At 35.6% G+C, this 19,610-nt stretch overlaps 1 protein-coding gene across 1 annotated transcript in view; it reads left to right on the top strand.

The window, feature by feature from the left end:
* The first annotated feature begins 308 nt into the window (after positions 1–308).
* THOC1 (THO complex subunit 1) overlaps positions 309–19,610 on the top strand; it is a 43,322-nt gene continuing 24,020 nt past the window's right edge. Inside the window, exons 1-10 of the mRNA XM_057699742.1 lie at positions 309–409; positions 2,246–2,319; positions 2,413–2,473; positions 3,723–3,789; positions 7,223–7,341; positions 7,797–7,845; positions 8,260–8,355; positions 14,992–15,074; positions 17,101–17,174; positions 18,704–18,812. Of these exons, the coding sequence (XP_057555725.1) occupies positions 356–409; positions 2,246–2,319; positions 2,413–2,473; positions 3,723–3,789; positions 7,223–7,341; positions 7,797–7,845; positions 8,260–8,355; positions 14,992–15,074; positions 17,101–17,174; positions 18,704–18,812 (786 nt within the window). The 5' untranslated portion in view covers positions 309–355. The remainder of the gene's footprint in view (positions 410–2,245; positions 2,320–2,412; positions 2,474–3,722; positions 3,790–7,222; positions 7,342–7,796; positions 7,846–8,259; positions 8,356–14,991; positions 15,075–17,100; positions 17,175–18,703; positions 18,813–19,610) is intronic.

Below are 19,610 nucleotides of genomic sequence, written 5' to 3'. Positions count from 1 at the left end.
GCGCGTCCTGGCCTGCAACCCGCAGCGCTTCAGGACGAGGCCACGCATCTACCGACACGCCAAGCGTTACCCACGAACCCGGATGGAGCATTGAGTGGCTGACTCAGGAACCCAACCGTAGCCGGATCTCGGTCTCCACAGACACTCCCACCCCGCTCCCGCCCCCCTCACCCCGCTCCCGCCCCCCTCACCCCGCTCCCGCCCCCCTCACCCCGCTCCCGCCCCCTTCACCCCGCTCCCGCCCCTGTGCTCACAGGCCTCTCTAGCCGCGCACGGAGCCGGCAATCTCGTTGCTCCCGGACTGACGTCATCGGCGAGCGCCGCGGCGCGGCGGCGGGCACGCGCAGCCAAGAAGATGTCTCCGACGCCGCCACTCTTCAGTTTGCCCGAAGCGCGGACGCGGTTTACGGTGAGCGGAAGGCGGGTGGGTGCGGCCCTGGCTCAGCGCTATTTTCTGCTCTCCTCTCCCTGAAATTACTCAAATTTTGCTCTGGGGTAAAGCGGGGACAGAGGCGTGTGCGCCGCAGCGACGGGCTCCCGGCCCCCGTCGTGGGCTGGGAGGTGGCAAAGGCGCATTACCTGTCTCTTCCGCGCGTCCTTTGCTGTCCGCCTCCACCTTCCCACCGGCGGGTCCCCGGACCCCGGGTTCTGGGCGCCTCTGCGCGCTGAGTGGAGGGCTCACCCGCAGACTACTTCTGTTCGGGGCCAGCTCCTCTGCAGTTCTCTCTCAGCGGAGCAGGTGTCTCCAAAACTGAAAGAGGGCTGCTGAAGGGGGAGGGCGGGAGTGGTTTTATCCCACAGAACCGGCTCCCGCCCCGCCTCCTAAGCTGCCAGGTGGGGTTCTGGTCGCTTATTCACTACTCTTTAATCCTCTGTATCTCATTCCTAAGAGTTCGATGAGGAAGGTCCTGAGTGGGACAAGGCAGACAGGTCAGCTTGGGAAGGGTTATCAGCTGTCATTTTATTCTTTTACATTGAGGAACAGTAGTTTAAGAATTTGGGAAACACTTTACAGAGCGTTTTCATGATAGCTTAACTCTTCGAATAGCACTGTGAAGTAGGCTGTTTTATTATCCCTGGTAGGTGAGATAGAAACTGAGACAGCACCCCCCCCAAAGTTAAATGATTTGCTTCACTGTTTTTTATTGCTTCAGACCCAGTATTCTTTTTATGCTACCTATCACTAAATTGTTTGACTGTATTTGTCCCTAGTGTTCTGAAATTCTGCCGCGAGTAACTGCTAGGAATGTCCAAGGTCACATTAGTCCTGGAGGGGACCATTTAATGGGAGATCATATAGCCCAGTGCTTCTCAAGCTTGAGCATGGGTGGGATCACCTGGAGATCGTGTTAAATGTATATTCTGGTTCAGTAGGGGCCTGAGATTTGCATTTCTAACAAGTTCTCAGATGATGCCACTGGTGCTGTTGGTAGTAAGGATCTACAGCAACCCTCGTATTTAAACTGGTGAGGAAAATGAAACACAGATAAAGGGGTGTGCCCAAGATTACACAGCCTGTTCACAGGCAGAGTCAGGAATGGGCATTTCCAGTATAAATGTAACTCCTGTGAGGCAACAAGATGATTTTTCAAGTATATGTGAATTATCACAGAATGAATGACTTGGCAGTATATTTGTCTTTCAATTATGACTGCTTTAAGACAGTCATTGTTTACTTGGCATCAGGGACTGTGCTGTGCAGGTTATCTAGAGGAGGTAGGACTTTTGATTGGTCTTGAAGAATGGATAGAATTTGCATAAACAATGTGAATGAATACACTACAGTGAACTTGGTAGAAAATGATGGAAAAATGGTTAGACCCTAGTGGAGAGTATGTGTTAGGGGGTACTGGGAAATTAGGTTGGATAGCTTGAATGGGATAACATTATCAAGGACGTTTAGAAGAAGCTACAAAACAAAACCTATAAATAAGGAGCCACTTAAAGGTTTTGTTTTGTTTTGTTTGTTTTTTAAAGCAGGATACTCTCATGAACTGGATATTTAAAGAGAAGTTAGGAAGAAAAACGTGGAATGAGAAAGTCTAGTTGGGAAGCTCTTGCCAGGCTTAAAGTGATGAGTCTATATCAGTAAGTGGCATTTGAAGAAGAATTACTGATAGAATGACTGTTAGGTAATTTTTCCCAAGTATATACATTTTTTAGTTAGACATGCTATTAATGAATGATATGTTTTTCAGTAAAAAGCAAAAATCTTTCTACTTATTTGCTATTTTTATTTTTCTAGAAGTCTACCAGAGAGGCCCTGAACAACAAAAATATCAAGCCGTTGTTGAATACCTTCAGCCAGTTACCTGGCAGGTGAGGCATTGACATCCATGAAATAGACTTGCTGAAATCTTTACACTTACCCTGAGCTGTTTTAAAAATGCAGGTGTTTTTTGTTTTTAATAGTGAAAATGAAAAAAAATGTACCCTTGACCAAGCTTTTAGAGGTGTTCTAGAAGAAGAAATTGTAAGTATGTTTTTCCTTTATTTATTGTTAAAATTTTGCTGGCAAATTAATAAACATTATTTTTAAATTTGCTTTTATTCTTAGAATAGATATTTAAACATGACTATTTTTTCTAGAGTGAACTTGCTACTTTGTGAAACCTAACTTGGTCTTAGTTAGTATAGGAGTTATGTAATGATTAAGGGTTTTGATAGTACAGGTGCAATTTAAGGGTTTGGTTTAGTAAATGAGTAGAGCCCTCTGCAAATGAATGTGTGTAAGAAAAGTTGATATGAGGTCTGCCTGAGCGAGAACTAGAATTTGAAAGAGGGCCCTCTCGCTTTGCTGTATAAACAGTGGCACATCTTGTAGTGGCATGAAAGGTCTGATCCAGGGATGTTCAGCATGGGAGCTGGGATTCCAGGCCCTCATTTCCCTATGGCATCCCCTTATCAGTTAGCATACAAAAATGACAACTATCCAGCTTCAGTAGAGAAATTTAATCTAAACATGAAAAATCTGAATTTATTTACCATTAGTGGAGCACCCAAATGAAAGGAAAAATTTCAGTAGTTTATTCTTGGTTTAGTGAAGCTTAGATCTCAGGAAGGTAGATCCTTTTCCAGTGGCCATCAAACAGTGTCCCTTTCTTTTGGACAATTCTGTATCAAATTCATTCTTTCGTCTTCTTCAGACCTAGTGACTTACCTGTTGTCAGGCATTGGGCAAGTTACTTTGCTTTCCTGAGCCTCAATTTCATTTGTAAGAGGGGAAGTACCATTTTTTCAGGGTTGTTGTATAAAAAAACCACCTTAATGAACATTCAATAAATGCTGGTTTTTATGATGTTATCAAACCTAAGCACCATCTCTCTTCTATTAAAACCTTCCCTCAGACATATTGATGCACCAGTACAATTAATTCTCCTGGCCCTGCCTTTGTCCTCTGCTATTGAGTGAGTTATGGCCTCAGCACGTCTGTACTTCATTAACTTACAGTCTTAATCATGCTTATATAACCGTCTTCCTAAGACTATTGGATTTTAAGTGAATCACCTGCTGTTTATTTATTTTGATATACTTCTACAGTTAGGACTATCAGTATTCATTTTTTAAATTTTCATCTTAGAAAGTAATTTTATCTTCTGTGAGAAATATCTTCATCCACTATTTGTGGTAACCAATGTAATATCAGAGGGTATGTTTTTCTTGTTATCAAATCAGTCTAAACTCTGGCTTCTAAATTAAGTTGTTTTCTCCTTTGTTGGTAGATAAATCATTCATCATGTGAAAACGTTTTAGCTATTATTTCTCTTGCTATTGGGGGAGTAACTGAAGGTAAGTATTTTTTTTTTTTAAGCAATTTTGAGCATGACATGCTTTATTTAAAACTTATTCTCCCCATACCTCTCTACCTAATTGATTTTGTTCATTTTTCAAATTCTGCCTACCCCCTTTGCCAAGAATTCCCATTGACATTAGCTCACAGTTATTTCTTGTCACTAGAGTATACAGTGCACTCTTTGGCACTTTCTTTGTTCTCCACTTGTTTTGTTCATCCAGTAAGTATTTATGGAGCATCTACTATGTGCCTGGTACTGAGCTAGGACGTGGAGATTCAGTGGTGAATAAAACATATTTCCTGCCTGTAAGGAGCCTAGTGGCTAATGGAGGAAGCATGTAAATGTCTTACCGGGGGGTAATTGAAGTGGGAATGAAGTATGATTGAAGTGATTCTCTAAACTTCAGAGTCTAGAGGAATCAGGATGGTCTTAGAAAGGAAACTATAGCATAAGAGCTGGGATGTGAGGGATGAGTAATTTGTCAGGCAGAAACAGAAGGGTCTAGCTGTATAAAGACCTAGTTCAGCATAACTAAAAAATGTGGAGCAAAATGGTGAGAGGCTAGTGAGAATGGTGAGGAAAAGAAGCAGGAGGGGTAGGTTAGGGCCATTGGTGAAGGGCTTTGTATGCCATGCCAAGAGGACCTATGGAAGAGGCGTTGCATTGGGAGAAACTGCTGGCAGGAAAACTAGAGGACGGTTAAAATGGGGCAGTGGCAGTAGGGGATAGTTTCAAGAGACTTTTAAAAAGGCATATAGTAAGTACATAGTGACTAATACATAGTAGTAGCTCATTAAATGTTTGCAGAAAGAAGCAATGGAAAATAGTTCATCAGTACTCTAACCAATTTGGTTAAAATATTCATTTCATTTATTCATTCAATTTATGTGCAAAATGCCTTTTAATCTGTAAAGCATTATTCACATATTATCTTGATACTTATTCCTCCAAAAACTGGAACATACAAGGTAAAAGTAGTCTTCCAGTGTAGTAGCAAGCAAGTTCATGAACTTAGGCATAGTTCATAAATTCTGACTGTAGGTGTTAAACTTTTATATGAGGTGCATATTCATCATTCATTTATCAAGCATATTCAAACGAGTTCTACAGTGGAGTGTTGTTTGTCCAGTTCCTGTCAAACAGTTTGCAACATCTGCTTAGTTCCTTGATTAGCCTGATATGATACTCTTGTAAACTGGTAATGTTTTTAATGCTTGAAATTATACAAAGTCTGTGTTTAGAACTTTATTTGAGAAGGATGAGGACTTAAAAACTTAAACCATAAGTAAAAGTTTAAATACCTTTTTATTTTAATTTGATGGGAAAAAAATCCTTCTTGAGAGAAATATTATATTGTTTATTTATGTGACAGGTTTTCAGATTGTCCATAAATGTGTTTTGTTAAATTCAACTTGGCAGATATTTATTGAGCTGCTTTTGTGTTAGACTCTTTACTGGTAGGTATTCAAAAATGCCTACCTTTAAAAAAATTCATAGTCTACATAACAGAGATAAACCGTTAGGATATGATAAGTACTATAATTTATGTACAGTGTGCTTCAGAATCATAGATGAGGTGGCATGCACAAAGGTACCAGAAGAGTTTTTTAGATGTGCAATGTACTGTATGCTTTGAAAGAGCGAGTAGGAATTTACCACGAGACATAGAGGAGAAAGACTATTTAGGCAGAAAACCCTGTAAACAAAACCATGCAGATATGAACTTAGCAAGGTGTGTGGGAACTGAGGAGGAGGTATCTGTGGCCAAGGTTAAGGTGAAGCAGAGGGCGGTATAGAGGCTGGGACACAGGTTGTGAGAGTATTGGGGGATCATGTTATAACCCAGCTCATCAGAATCACCAGTGAATCTCCATTTTCAAATGAGATTGCCAGGCTTTAGCTTAGTTTTACTGAATTAGAATCTTTGAGAGTGGAATCTAGGTAATTTTCTTAAGTTCTATAATTATTAAATGTGAGTTAACTTTTGCCAAACTATACTGCATCTAAGGGCAGGGAGTATGTCTCTTAAATCTCTTGGATATACAGGACATAAAGTAGCACAAGTCTAAGTATTAAAGGACTTTAGAGGTCATCTGGTCCAGTCTTGTCTCTGGCCTATCCTGTCTTTCCTTAGTAACATCCTTCCTTGGAGGGTGGTCATCCAGCCTCTACTTCCGTTGATGGAGCTCACTATTTGATTTCTGTTAGATAGTTCTGATGATCACATTTCCTTTCTGTTGAGTTGAAATTTGCTGCTTTATGCCTCACTGGTTCTAGGCAGTATCCCTCATATCACATTCCAGATGTGATCTTACCAGTGTAGAGTAGAGCTGGAAATACTACTGCCTGTTTCAGAACGTACTGTGTTAATGCGTATTTTGGGCTAATAGTGCCCCCTCAATACTTTTTTTTTCTTACATACCATGCTTAAAGCTACTTTTCCTAAACACTTAACAAGTATTAGTTTCTGTTACCTAAAAATAGAAGGAAGAATGAACAGGGAGATAAAAGTATTTTTAGCTAGCCTAGATGACCTTAAAATCTTTAATTTATTGCTCTACTTTAACAAGATTGAATTTAGAAATAAACTACTTTTTATTTTAGTTTTTTTCCCCTTGAAACAATCCTATTGTTTTAAAAGTTTAATAAGAGTTGAAATCAGTGTCAAACCTTTTTGTTTTCTTTTTTGAAGTAGATCTCTTCGAATCACAGACACTTTAAATTTAGCAGTATCACAGAACATTTGGAAATGAGCAAAAGGGAAAATACTAGTCTTAATTCTTCTACTTTAAAAAACTACCATTTATTTTGGTATGTGGTTTTAGTTTCTCTAGTTTTTAAAAGGTTTTACTATTATAACCATACTATCCATACAGTTCTGAACCCTGCCTTTTTCACTTGACATTATATCGTAAGCATTTTCCAAGTTATTATAGTCATCATATCCATCGTTTTTAATTGGCTGCATTATATTCTTTTGAATAGCTTAGTGGTGAAGAAAACAGACTGTGGAGCCAGACTGCCTGGGTTCGTATCCCAGCTCTACCACTTACTGGCTCTGCGATCTTGGGCAAGTGATTTAACTTCTCTGTGTCTTGGTTTTCCCATTCTGTGAACTGGAGCTAATGTTATCTACCTCATAGGGTTATCAGGGTTACGTGTGTTAGTGTATGTAAAGTGCTTAGTGTGCCTGGCATGTAGTAAATGCTCTAAGAGTGCTATCAAGAGTGGTGGTCTTCATCACAGACCAAAACTTAACTTAAGTGTATCCTGTTTGGGGACTTTAGGTTGCTTCCGTTTCTTACCTTTCACAGCCTTGTTAGGGCTGACAAAGTGTACCTTTAAGATTTTCTTCAAAATTGCTTTGCATGGGCTCTTTTACTCAACACTATTTTAAACATTTAAATTGGCTTGTGCTCCACTTGAAGGTATTTGTACGGCATCTACACCATTTGTATTGTTGGGAGATGTTTTGGATTGTCTTCCTTTGGATCAGTGTGACACAATATTCACTTTTGTGGAAAAAAATGTTGCTACTTGGAAGTCAGTAAGTGCCTTAGTTTCTTTTTCTGCTAACATTATCTTTTTATAGATCCAGAGTTCTGAGGATAGTTTTTTGGTTTTTGGTTTTTGGTTTTTTTTGCTTATATTTCTAATATTTCTGATAACCAAAAAGTTTGTCCCTATGAGAGTTATATATTCTGCTCTCTTGGAAAAGCCAAGTAAGAGTCATGTGTGGAGAAAAAACGGAAGTACAAAATTTGAGTAGAAACAGTTGAAAATACACACTTTTACATGTTTAAAAGTTAACTTAGAATTGTGTTTTGTTATATATTTGAAAATATTTTTTTAATTAAAAATGTTATTTGCTTGAAGAAAGTGAAGGTGGCATAGTAGATTCTCAGTGCATGTTAGTATTTTTTAAAATTTTACTTCCTGTGTCTTATTATTGAAGGATGTGCAGTAACTTCAGAACAATAGTAATTTCTGTCTCAATTTCAGAATACATTCTATTCTGCTGGGAAAAATTATTTACTACGTATGTGCAATGGTAAGTAATTCAATAGTAAATGATTGCTTTTTAAAAAGTAAATGTGGCCAGGAAAACAGGTGGTAGAATTAAACACAAGTGGTATAGTTTTTTAAGTAGATTGTAAATAGCAGTCTGCATTTTTAAATAGCAGTATGACTGAAAACTAATCATTTGCTTTAAAGTATTCCCGTTTTGGGTATAAACTTAATGAAAACCAAAAAAATTTTGTGAAGTTTATCTTGCCCATGCTAAACTTGTTTTATTGCTAATTTTCTAGTGCTTTTTTTGTGACAAAAATAGTTTTCTACCCCCATTTTGAGAATTGCTGCCTTAGGAAAACACTTTTGGCAAACTGGTTAAGAAACTTGGGTATGGTTGTAATAAACATAGAGTGATCTCTTCTGTGTAACCTTTGTTTCCATGTGTTGTTAGATCTCCTACGAAGATTATCAAAATCCCAGAACACTGTCTTCTGTGGACGAATTCAGCTCTTTTTGGCCAGGCTTTTCCCTTTATCTGAGAAGTCAGGTAACTTTTGTACATAAAATGCTTTGCAGGGAAATCTTTACCAGTTTTTAATGGATTAGAATTTACCATGATGATAAAAAAAAGAAAAATGGTTCTAAAAAGTTGAAAGGTAACATAGGAGATTGTCACTTTATTTTCTTTTACTTATAAGTAGTTCTACCTGTCCCAGTGTACAATACAGGTAACCCTTAAAATCATTGATTCTTCAAAGCTTATTAATAATAATGTACAGTTGAATCATACTAAAATATATGGATATGAATCATGTTTTTATTTTATTTCCTAATGTATACCTATCGTTCTGCTTCCATTTTCTCCCTCAGTCACTACTGTTAAGCCACATTGACTTCCGTTCATTTCTTCTACATTTGTTATTGTGAAATATAACGGCAAAGTGCAAAAAATAAATGTAGAGTATAATAGTTATGAAGCAAATACTTGTGTAACCACTGTCCCAGTCCAGAAATGGAACATTGCCAGTTCTCTAAGCACAGTCTGTTCAGATATGCCAGATTTTAATCTCTCTTTATTTCGGTCTTTCTTTCCTTGAAATGAGGCTAATATACCACCTACTTCATATGTTACTATAAGGGTTAAGTGAATTAAAATATGTGAAGAGCTTACAGTAGTGCCTGCATGTGGTAAAACCTATAGTATATGTTAGCAGTTTTTTCACGCATGGCTTTCTTGTTGTCCTGCTAGATCTGTGTTTTTTCCTTTCCTCCTATTTAAAGTGGTCAGGATTAATTTCGATTTACCAGTGTATTTACCACTTGTATTTCTGACCTTCTATTTTCCCCTTTAGACCTTTCTTTAGTGTAGATTTGTGTTTTGTCTGAAAATCTTTATTTCTTTATTCTTAAAGAATGGTTTCAATAGATAGAAGATTGTAGGTTGGCACTGGATATAGAATTTCACTTAGTGGGAGATAATCATTACTTTGCCTTCTACCTTCTGTAGATAAGTCAAATGTCAGTCTAACTCCTATGAAGACAATCTAGGGGTTTTTTTTCCTCTCTCTATTTGCTCTTAAGATTTTCTTTTTCTTTGGGTTTTTTGGTTTTTTTATTTTTTTGTTTTTCAGTTTTATGTGTTGTATCTAAGCATGGATTTTTTAAATTTATATTCTTCAGATTTGTGGGCATCTTGAATTTATGGATTGGTTGTCCTTCACCCAGTTTGTAAAAATTTAAGCTGTTATTTCTTCAAATATTGTATATGCTTCTTTCTTTTTTTCTGTTTATGGACTTCTAGTAAACATCCTATATCTTCTCACTGTATCCTCTGTCTCTTACACTTTCTACATTTTTCATCTCTTTGTCTCTCTCCATCACATTCTGCATAATTTCTTGAGAAATGTTTTCCAGTTTACTACTTCTCTTCAGCTGTGAATTATCTGCTGCTAGATGAGTTCTTAATTTCAGTAATTGTATTTTTCATTTCTAGAAAGTCTTTTTTAAGTCTGCTGTGTCACTTTTTAGTTTCTTATTCCCTGCTGATATTTTCAAACTTGTTTTTTAATTTTCTAACCAGGGTAAGCATTGTTATGTTTATTTATGTGTCTGATAATTCCAGTGTCTTAAGTCTTTGTGAGTATGTTTTAGTGTCTGTTTCTACTGTTTCTCACCCATGGTGTCTTACCTCTTTGTGTTTCTGGTTAGTATTTGATGTTATATTTGAGAAGATATTTGAGAGAATAATTTTGCAACCTAGATTAGAACCTTTCTCCAGATAGTTTTTTTTTTTCTTTTCCTTTTTTTTTTTCTTAATTCGAGTATAGTTGATTTACAGCATTGTGTTAGTTTCATGTGTTTCAGCAAAGTGAATCAGTTATACGTATATCCACTCCTTTTTTTGTTTGTTTATTCTTTTCTCATATAGGCCATTACAGAGTAGAGATTAGAGTTTTCATTACTCCTGCCCGGGACCTTTAGAAGGGTGCTACTACTAGTCCAAGATGACCATAATCTAGTCCAGCTCAAGGCCTATGATTCCTTAGATTATCGAGAAGACTTGGCACTGGATTGCATTTTGGTTCATCGTTACCTGAGGACGTAGCCTTACAGATCCCAGTCTAGAAGATGGTTGGGGTAGGATTTATTAGATTTCCCACCTTCCTTGGACTCAGAGGTTTGTTTTTATCATCCTCACTTCAGGAAGCTGCTAAATGAGTAGCTCAGTTTTGCAACTGATTCTTCTTATTTGGCAGATGTCTTCAAGACAGATGTGGCTTTGAGTGCTAATAAAGCACTGCTTATGTTGCTTACCTTCTTGATTTTTGCCAGATATTCCACACTGAGTGTCAGCTTTTTACTATTTTTGAGAAAACATTTTTCTATTTCATTGCCTAAAACAGTGCTGTGAACATGGTTTATGCTCTGTGAGTATTTATGGAATTAATGTAATTAATCCAAGTTTTTAGTTGTCCTTAGTGAGAGGGTTAATCTGAATTAATTAATTAATTAGCTAATTAATTAGCCTTCCGTTACTGAAAGCTCAGCTTTTTATATTTTTTAACAGCTTATTTGAGATGTGCCTTCACATACCATACAATTCACCACTGAAAATGCACGATTTACTGTTTTTTAGTATATTTACAGGGTTGTGCAGTGATCACTGCAGTCTAATTTTAGAACATTGTTCCTTCTAAAGGGAACTCTGTCCCCATTAACTGTCACTCTCCACTTACGGCCATCCTTCCCCTCTCTCCCAGGCCCTAAACAACCATTAATCTACACGTTGGTCTCTATGGATTTTCCTATTCTGGGCATTTAAAAAATGAAATAATACAATATGTGGTCTTTTGTGACTGGCTTTTTAAACTTAGCTTAATATTTTCAAGGTTCATCTGTGTTGTATGTATCAGTAGTTCCTTTTTACAGCTGAATAATATTCTCTATATGAGTATACCACATTTTTTTTATCCATTCATCAGTTAGTGGACATTTGGGTTGTTTCTGCTTTTTGGCTATTGTGCATAATGCTGCCGTGAATGTTTGTGTACACGTTTTGTGTGGATGTATGTTTTCACTTCTCTTGGGCACGTGCATAGGATGGAATTGATGGGTCATACGGTAACTGATTTAATTTCTCCCAGATATATTTCTAAGAGTAGCATTACTGGGTCATATGGTAACTCTGTATTTAAGTTCTTAAGGTGCTACCAGACTGTTTTCCAAAGAGGCTGCATCATTTTACAGTCCTATTATTGATACAAGTGGCTTCCAGTTTCCCCACACCCTTGCTAACACTTACTATACTATTTACTGTCTTTTTTATTATAGCCGTCCTAGTGGGTGTAAGGTGATAGTTCATGGTTTTGGTTTGTTTGCATTTTTGTAATGACTAAAGATGTTAAACATCTTTTCATGTGCTTATTGGTTATTTGCATGTCTTCCTGAAAAAAATAGCCTATTCAGATTCTTTGCCTATTTTAAAAATTGGGTCATTTGTCTTTTTATTACTTAGTTGTACAAGTTCTTTTTATATTCTGGTTACTAGACTCTTATCAGATATATAATTTATTATATTAAATGTAATACATTTTCTCCCATCCTGTGGATTGCCTTTTCACTTTCTTGGTAGTATTGTTTGCAACACAATACAGCAGTATTGTTTAAATTTTGATGAAGTTTAATATATCTATTTTTTCTTTTGTTGCCAGTGCTCTTGGTGTCGTATCTAAGAAACTATTGCCTAACCCAAGGTCACAAAGACTTAGATCTATGTTTTTTTCCTAAGAGTTTTAGCTCTTACATATAGGTATATGATCCATTTTGAGTTAATTTTTATATGTGGTGTGAGGTGGGGATCCAATTTCATTCTTTTATATCTGGATACTGAGTTGTCCCAGCACCATTTATTGAAAAAACTATTCTTTTCCCCTTGAGTTGGCATCTTGCCTTCTTTTTTCCTTCAAAATATTAAGATCAGTTGAACCTTAGGACCTTGGCGCTGACTCCTCCTGCTGTCTGTAATCCTTTTGTTCATTATTGTGACATTACTAACTTTTGCTGCCACTCAATCTCAGTTTAAAATTTACTTCCTTAGAGAGGTTCTCTTTGAACATCTAATTTAAACCTGCTACCATAGTTACCTATTATCACGACCTGATTTCAAATCTCTTCTTAGAATTTGGCGCCATCTGGCATTTTCAGTGTGTTTGTGTTGTTCACCTTGGCATTTTCTGTGCCTAGAACAGTACCAGACATCTAGTAGCCATTTAAATATGTGATTAGTAAAACTATCTCTTTGTGAAATGAAGTACCCCCTCGTAACTACTGATTTGTGATTTCTTTTTCTGGAATTTACAGAAGACATAAGAACAAGGTTTCAATTTTCATCTATTCTTTAGTCCTTCTTGTGTATCTCCAGCCTCCACTCTCATTTTTTAAAAAACATTTTAGATCACTTTAGATGCACTACATTTTAGATCATTTTAGATACACTACATTCCTAAATGGACAAGACATAGAGAAACCACTTTTTTCTTTCTCTTATTAACTAGTTGAAAGACTAACAGTATGTTGCTAAAGATAGCTTTAAACTTTATATATATTATATATATAATAACTCTTAATAAATTATAGCTTTAATTTTTAAATTATAAAAGTAACCCAGCCTTATTTCAGAAAACTTGGAAAACGAAGGGGAAAAAACATTCATAATCAATCCTATCACCCTAACATAAGGTAGGTTGGCATTTGGTGATATCTTCCTACAGTTTTCTTTTCTTCTTTTTTTACATTTATAGGTGCTTGAGATTCACTAGAGTATATCCCAATACCTTCAGAAAGCTGTTTTAGCATGTAATTTACCCATTAAATTTAGTAAAGTATGGCTGAAAATTTTAACTAATGAGAATTATGGCAGGTGCTATGTTGAGTAATAAATAGAGAATAGACAAGGATATTTAGAGTAGTCAATGCTGAGTGGTCAGCCAGCTTCATTCACTAGTTTAATGACTTCATCTGGGATACCAGCTTTTTAAAAAAAAAAAAACTTCTTGATTTAAAATAACTTTAGGTTTAAGAGTTGCAGAGATAGTATAGAGTACCCAAATAGCTTCACCTAATGTTAACCTCTTACATACCATGGTACAGTTATCAAAATTAAGAAGTCAATGTTGGTGTAGCACTATTAGCTACAGACTTTATTTGGATTTTACCAATTTTATCACTGCTTCCTTTTTTGCTTAAGAATCCAGGCCAGAATCCTGTTTACTTGTCGTGTCACTTTAATCTCTCCAGTCAGTGACATTTCCTCAGTCTTTGCTATTTTTTTCATGACCTTGACAGTTTTGAAGAGTACTGGTGAGATATTTTATCGAGTGCCCATCAATTTATGTTTGTCTGATATTTTTCATAGTTAGATTGAAGTTATGGATTTGGGAAAGAAAACCACAGAGGTGATATGCCCTTCTCAGTGCATTGTTTCATCGTGGTGTTGATGTGTCTTTTTTACCAAAGATGTTATCCTTGATCACCATATTTCTCTACTACAAGGTTACTGTTTCCCCTTTGTAATTAATTAATATTTAGAAGGAGGTACTTTGGAGCTATGCAGATACTCTTTTTCTCCTTGGACCTTTGGCGGCTGAGTGTAGCAGTGTTCATCAGTGGATCTTGCCTACAGTGATTATTATTAGGTTGTCCTGGTGGTGATTTTCTATTTCTTTCATTTCTTCTGCGTTTATGAATTGGGATTCTTCTCTAAAAAGAGTTGTTTCTTCTCCCTTGTTTACTTATTAATTCAGTCGTCTGTTTCAGTATGAACTCATGGATATTTATTTTATATGGGATATAATCTCATAGTATCATTATTTATTTTGTTGCTCAAATTGTTTTAGTTTTTCCCATTGGGAACTCTTTCCTGTTTTCCTGATAGGAAAGGATAGTCCAGGTACATCTTGTATTTTCACTGCCCAACCCTTGGAATCAGCCACTTCTCCAAAGAGCCTGCTTTGTTTTATTAAAAAACAGTATTTAGAAGACAAGATCTGGGCCCTAGCTATGCTAATTGTTACTAGCATGTCACTGCTTCTAAGCCTTCTCAGTGGACAGAGCTCGGAAAGAAATGTATGTATACCAACATGTATACATACGCATCTATATTTCTTTATCTGTCTACATTTTTCTTAAATGACCACCAACAAAAACAATGATATCATAGTGACTGGTAACCTGCGACTCTAATCTAGCACCGATAGACCTGCTTGTTTATAACTTCTTTCCCAGACAGTGAGAAACCTGGCTCCCATTAACTATAGCATATTTACTAAAAATATTGTTATACATTCACACTTTTTAATTAATACAATTTCTGTTTGTGCTTTAGCAAAATTATAAATTACTATGTATTGCATTCTGTAAAATTGTTCTCGAATATTCATAAATAATAAGGATCAACTATATGTGTTACAGTGTATATAGAATTCTGCATACTCTAAAGATACCTTAAAGAAACCTATTTTAGAAAGAATTTGAAAATCAAGTGTGACGTTATTTCTAATTTGATCTTTTGCTTAATTATGGATTTATCATTTTATGTATTTTGGTTATATGACAACAAAGTTATATTCTTAAACAAGTTTAGGTGTTTGACGGATTTGCTTTGAAAATGTTTTTTTTTTAATAGGTCTTAACTTGCAGAGTCAATTTAATCTGGAAAATGTCACTGTTTTTAATACCAATGAGCAAGAAAGCACATTGGGTCAGAAGGTGAGGCTGATATGAAATCTATAGAACATATTTTAAGTTTGTTATTGAGATAACTCAGATGAATGAGTCTTCTAAATCAAAAATTTTAAAAACCTTTATTTCCAATTTATAGAAGTAATATGTATTCTATGTAGAAAAAATGCAATCAAAATAGAAATATTTAAAATAATAAGTACAGCTATCCGATAATCTGAGGCCCCAAAGATAACCACTCTTAACATTCTCTTTCTGTCCTTATAGGACTTTTTGTGTGTATATAGTTCTATTCCAAAAATGAGGTCATACAATACATACTGTTCTGAAATTCACTTTCTTCTTTTAACAGTATAAAATGATTGCATTTCTGCCTCAGTACATTTAGATTTGTCTCTGTGTTTTAATGCCTCATGATAAGTCTTTGGATGTATTGTAGTCCCCTGTCAGCGGGCATTTAGATAATCTTTAATAGTGAAAAATCATTAACAACATGACAATAAATACTATTTTGTATATCATTGCTAAACTATGCAGGTGTGTCTTTAGGATAAATTTTGAAAAGTGAAATTTATGTGTCAAAATAAATGCATATATCAAATTTTGATAACTATTGCCTGGTACTTCTCAAAAACGTGGTACCCATTTATACTACCACCAGTGACACATGGAAAATGCCTTCCCATTTCCTCCCAGCCTCACACCAACATGCGAAATTATCAGTTTTTAAAATTTTGCTTAATTGAATACACACTTGAAAGGTAAGTTGTCTTTGTTTTAACTTACATTTCCTTGGTTATTAATGAAGTGGAGGAACTTACTATATGTTTATTGGAATTTATTTTTCTTCTGTGCTGATTAGAAACAGTGAGGAAGAGAATTGCCTATTTATGACATTTGCCCATTTTACTGCTGCTATGTCTTTTTTTTTTTGATGTGTAGAAACTCATTATGTAGAATATTATTAATTCATTCCTACCATGTGTTGATATATTTTTTTCCTCAGTTTATGGTTTTTCTTGTAACTCTATAAAGTTTGCTGTATGGAGCTATTAAATTTGGATATAGTAATAGTAATATTTGTTGGACTTTTGTTTTATCGTTTCTGCCTTGGGTCATACTGAAGGCTTCCACTGCACAGGAGTATATAATTCCCTTTGTTTTCTTCTGTTGCTTTTATGATTTTATTTTTTAAATCTTTTACCCAGCAGGAATGTTGGAGTTTGGAGTAAGTTGAGTTACAATTTTATTTTTTCAAATGGTGAGCCAGTTATCTCAGAACCATTTGTTAAATAATCCATCGTTTGCCCACTGATTTTTTTCAAAAGGACACCAGCAAAATCAACTTTATTTTTAAAGATAATTTTTGACATATCCAGAAGATAGTCCAGAGCTGGCAAATTTTTGGAGAGTCAGTACCTGCTGTTCATTTAGGAGCAAGTTATAAAGTTTAAAAAATTATTAATTAGATGTAACTAATATATTTCACTTTAAATTAATCAGAGTACTTAATTTCTCTCTTAAATTATAATTATCAGTTTGGAAATGATATTGACTCTTAAGATTTTTCAAAACTTGTCTTTCTCCTTTATGTATCTTTTAGGTATTCTATGTATACTTGTTATTTAAAATTTTTCAATATGCAGCTGGACACGCAGTATATCCTAAAGTGTTCCCAGATCATAAGTGTTTTGTGTACGTGTGGGGGAAGATTTTTCAGGGTCGAATTAAAGTTAGGGACAAAAACTACTTAAATTCACTTTAAGAGTTATTTACTGTAGTTCTTGGAGTCCTTAGTATAATGATTGTCTCACTTTTCCAAAAGGTCATCATATGTTGTATTTCCAAATCATATTTTGCCATAGATTATCTGTTCCTAGAGAGAATCTCCTGACCATGTTTGGAAAAGTACTGGTTTAAAACTTTGCACTGTGTCTTCATGACTATCTTATTGTCATACTGCTCTTGAGTTCTCAGTATGACAGGGCTCATATAGAATTCTCTTCTGCCTGAAAACTGCTTCATGACAGGATGTACATTTTTTTTAATGTAGCATACAGAGGACAGAGAAGAAGGAATGGATGTAGAAGAAGGTGAAATGGGAGATGATGAAGCTCCAACAACTTGGTGAGTGTTTAGAAGTTCAGATTTCTTGATTTATAAAGATAATACCTTAATGACTTATCAAGTACTAAGGTGAGAATGTAGACAAGGAGGAAAGAAAATCATGCTGATAGATTTTTCTTGTTTGTGACTTTCATGTATACTACTTAAAATTGTAACTCCTAAATCACTAATGGACTGTATTAGTTGGTTTCTAAATTGTGTGCAGGCAGTCGGTTGTTTAGAGGTAGCCTACCTTGCATATATTCATAACATTTGAAAAGCCAACCACAGGCAACCTCCCCTTCTCCCTTCTATTTCACTTTGAGCTTGTGGTGCTGTGTGGATCACTAAACCTACTTACTGTTTCCCATATAAAATTACAGTCTTACTTGGAATATTTGTATGGGCATAAAGCTTAGCAAAGATGCTAACTGTAATCCATACGTTTATTTGGAAAGCATGGAATAAGGTAGTATACGGTTGTGTTTACAGACAAAATTAACTTTACAGAGGTGATGTTGAAAATTTTTGTGGATATTTGAGGATATGAAATAGTTGATACCTCAAGCATTTTTGACATATGATTACTACTAAAAGACTTTGTTGGCAGTTTTTAATAATATAGAGGATTTTCCTAATATAAAGTCTGAAATGTCTGTTTTAAAATTAAAAATGCAAACATTTTGGAGCGTGATGATTGCTTGTAAAATTAAAAATTAAGAGAACATGTATTGACACTGAAGATTTGTAACATAGCCAAATTAGAAGTTGAATTAGTAATGCCATTTTTGTAATACTAACTTGATATATACCTAATGTGTTTGTTTCATACTAGGTCTTCTTAACTTAGTGTGTTGGTTAGGATATAATGCTTAGGGCTTTTAACATTAGAATCAAATTAACATTAGCTTAAACAACATAGAAATTGACTTCTTTTTCATGTAAAAGTCTGAAGACAGGTGGTTCAGGGCTGATACAGTAGCACTCTTCAGGGAGATTGTGTAGGGACCCATGTTCCTTCTAACTTCTTGATCCACCATCTCTTGGTATTTGCTCTTTTTCATATAGTCCAGGATGGTTCATCATCACATCTGCATTCTAGCCAGGGAAAAGGAAAAATGGTAAAATTGACTTCTGCTCCCCACTGACTGGCTGAAATTTAATCACATGGCCACATCTAGTGCAGGAGGGGTTGGGAAACATAGCCTTAAATTCTGAATGTATCCAGCCAAAATTCAGGGGTTCCACCACTGAAGATAGAGAACAGGGGTCTGTGAACCCCCTGAAAGTATTTATAGAAGTTTGTATAAGTATTTATAAATGTGTGTATTTTTCTGGGGAAAGAGGCCATGGCTTTCATTAGCTTTTTTTTTTTTTTTCCAGGCTCAAATTTTTTGATTGGCATACTCAGGTTAGATGAAGTTCTCAGGAGGTAGAATCACAATTTCATTAGCTTTTTAAAAGGATTCGTGATCCAAGAAAAGTTAAAGCACTTAGATATTTCTAAAAAAACTTAAATGATGTATTTAATATAACATTTATTTTATCAGCTCCATTCCAATTGATTACAACCTGTACCGAAAATTTTGGTCACTTCAGGATTACTTCAGGAACCCTGTGCAGTGCTATGAGAAAATTTCATGGAAAACTTTTCTCAAGGTGAGTTGCCAATCACAGACCATCAAAAGCCCAGTATTTTATAGCTAATGGCAGAGTTAGAACTTGACTCTTGTCCAGCATACTTTTCACTATATAGTTCTATCTCTTTTGTTTTTATACCTATTTCATAATATAGAAGCTAAGTTGTAAGTATATAAACAGTTGATTTTGAGAGTAGTTTATAAATGACTTGAGGATTTAAAAGTTAGTAATTACAGTCTTGGTTTTTTGTTTTTTGTTTTTTTTTACATGGTGAGCGTTGTCAACATGAATTGATGAACTTTTGCAGAATACATTCTACAGATTTGCACAAAATTATTTCAGCTATCCTGTTAGAACAGGACTCTGCAGACTATGGTCTTGGACCACATTCAGCCTAATGCCTACTTTTGTAAATGAAGTTAATATTGACACACAACCACACCAGTCATTTATATATTATCTGTGGTTGTTTTTGTGCTGTAATGGCCGAGTTGAGTAGTGATTGAGACCATTTGAGCCGTGTAGTCTAAAATATTTACAATCTGACTCTTTGCAGGAAAAGTTTGCTAACCTCTTTTTTATAAGAATTCTCTATATTTCTTTTTCTTGCCTACTTAAAGGTCAGATCGTCCTTTTTTGTTGTAATCAAAATCTGAGATTAATAGGTAGCTCTTAAAAGTAGCATGGTATGTGTTCTGTGTTACTTTTTAAAGTTTTTATTTTATATGCAGTCTCCACCCCACCCCCATAAATATCCAAATTCAGATTAAGTGGTAAGTGAGAAATCATCTGGAATTGTCCCTCAACTGGGTAGGG

Source organism: Hippopotamus amphibius, chromosome 11 (genome assembly GCF_030028045.1).
Source record: "Hippopotamus amphibius kiboko isolate mHipAmp2 chromosome 11, mHipAmp2.hap2, whole genome shotgun sequence".
NCBI classification, from domain to species: Eukaryota; Metazoa; Chordata; class Mammalia; order Artiodactyla; family Hippopotamidae; genus Hippopotamus; species Hippopotamus amphibius.
Note: the sequence above shows the minus strand (reverse complement) of the source record. Positions and strands in the feature narration are given on the sequence as shown.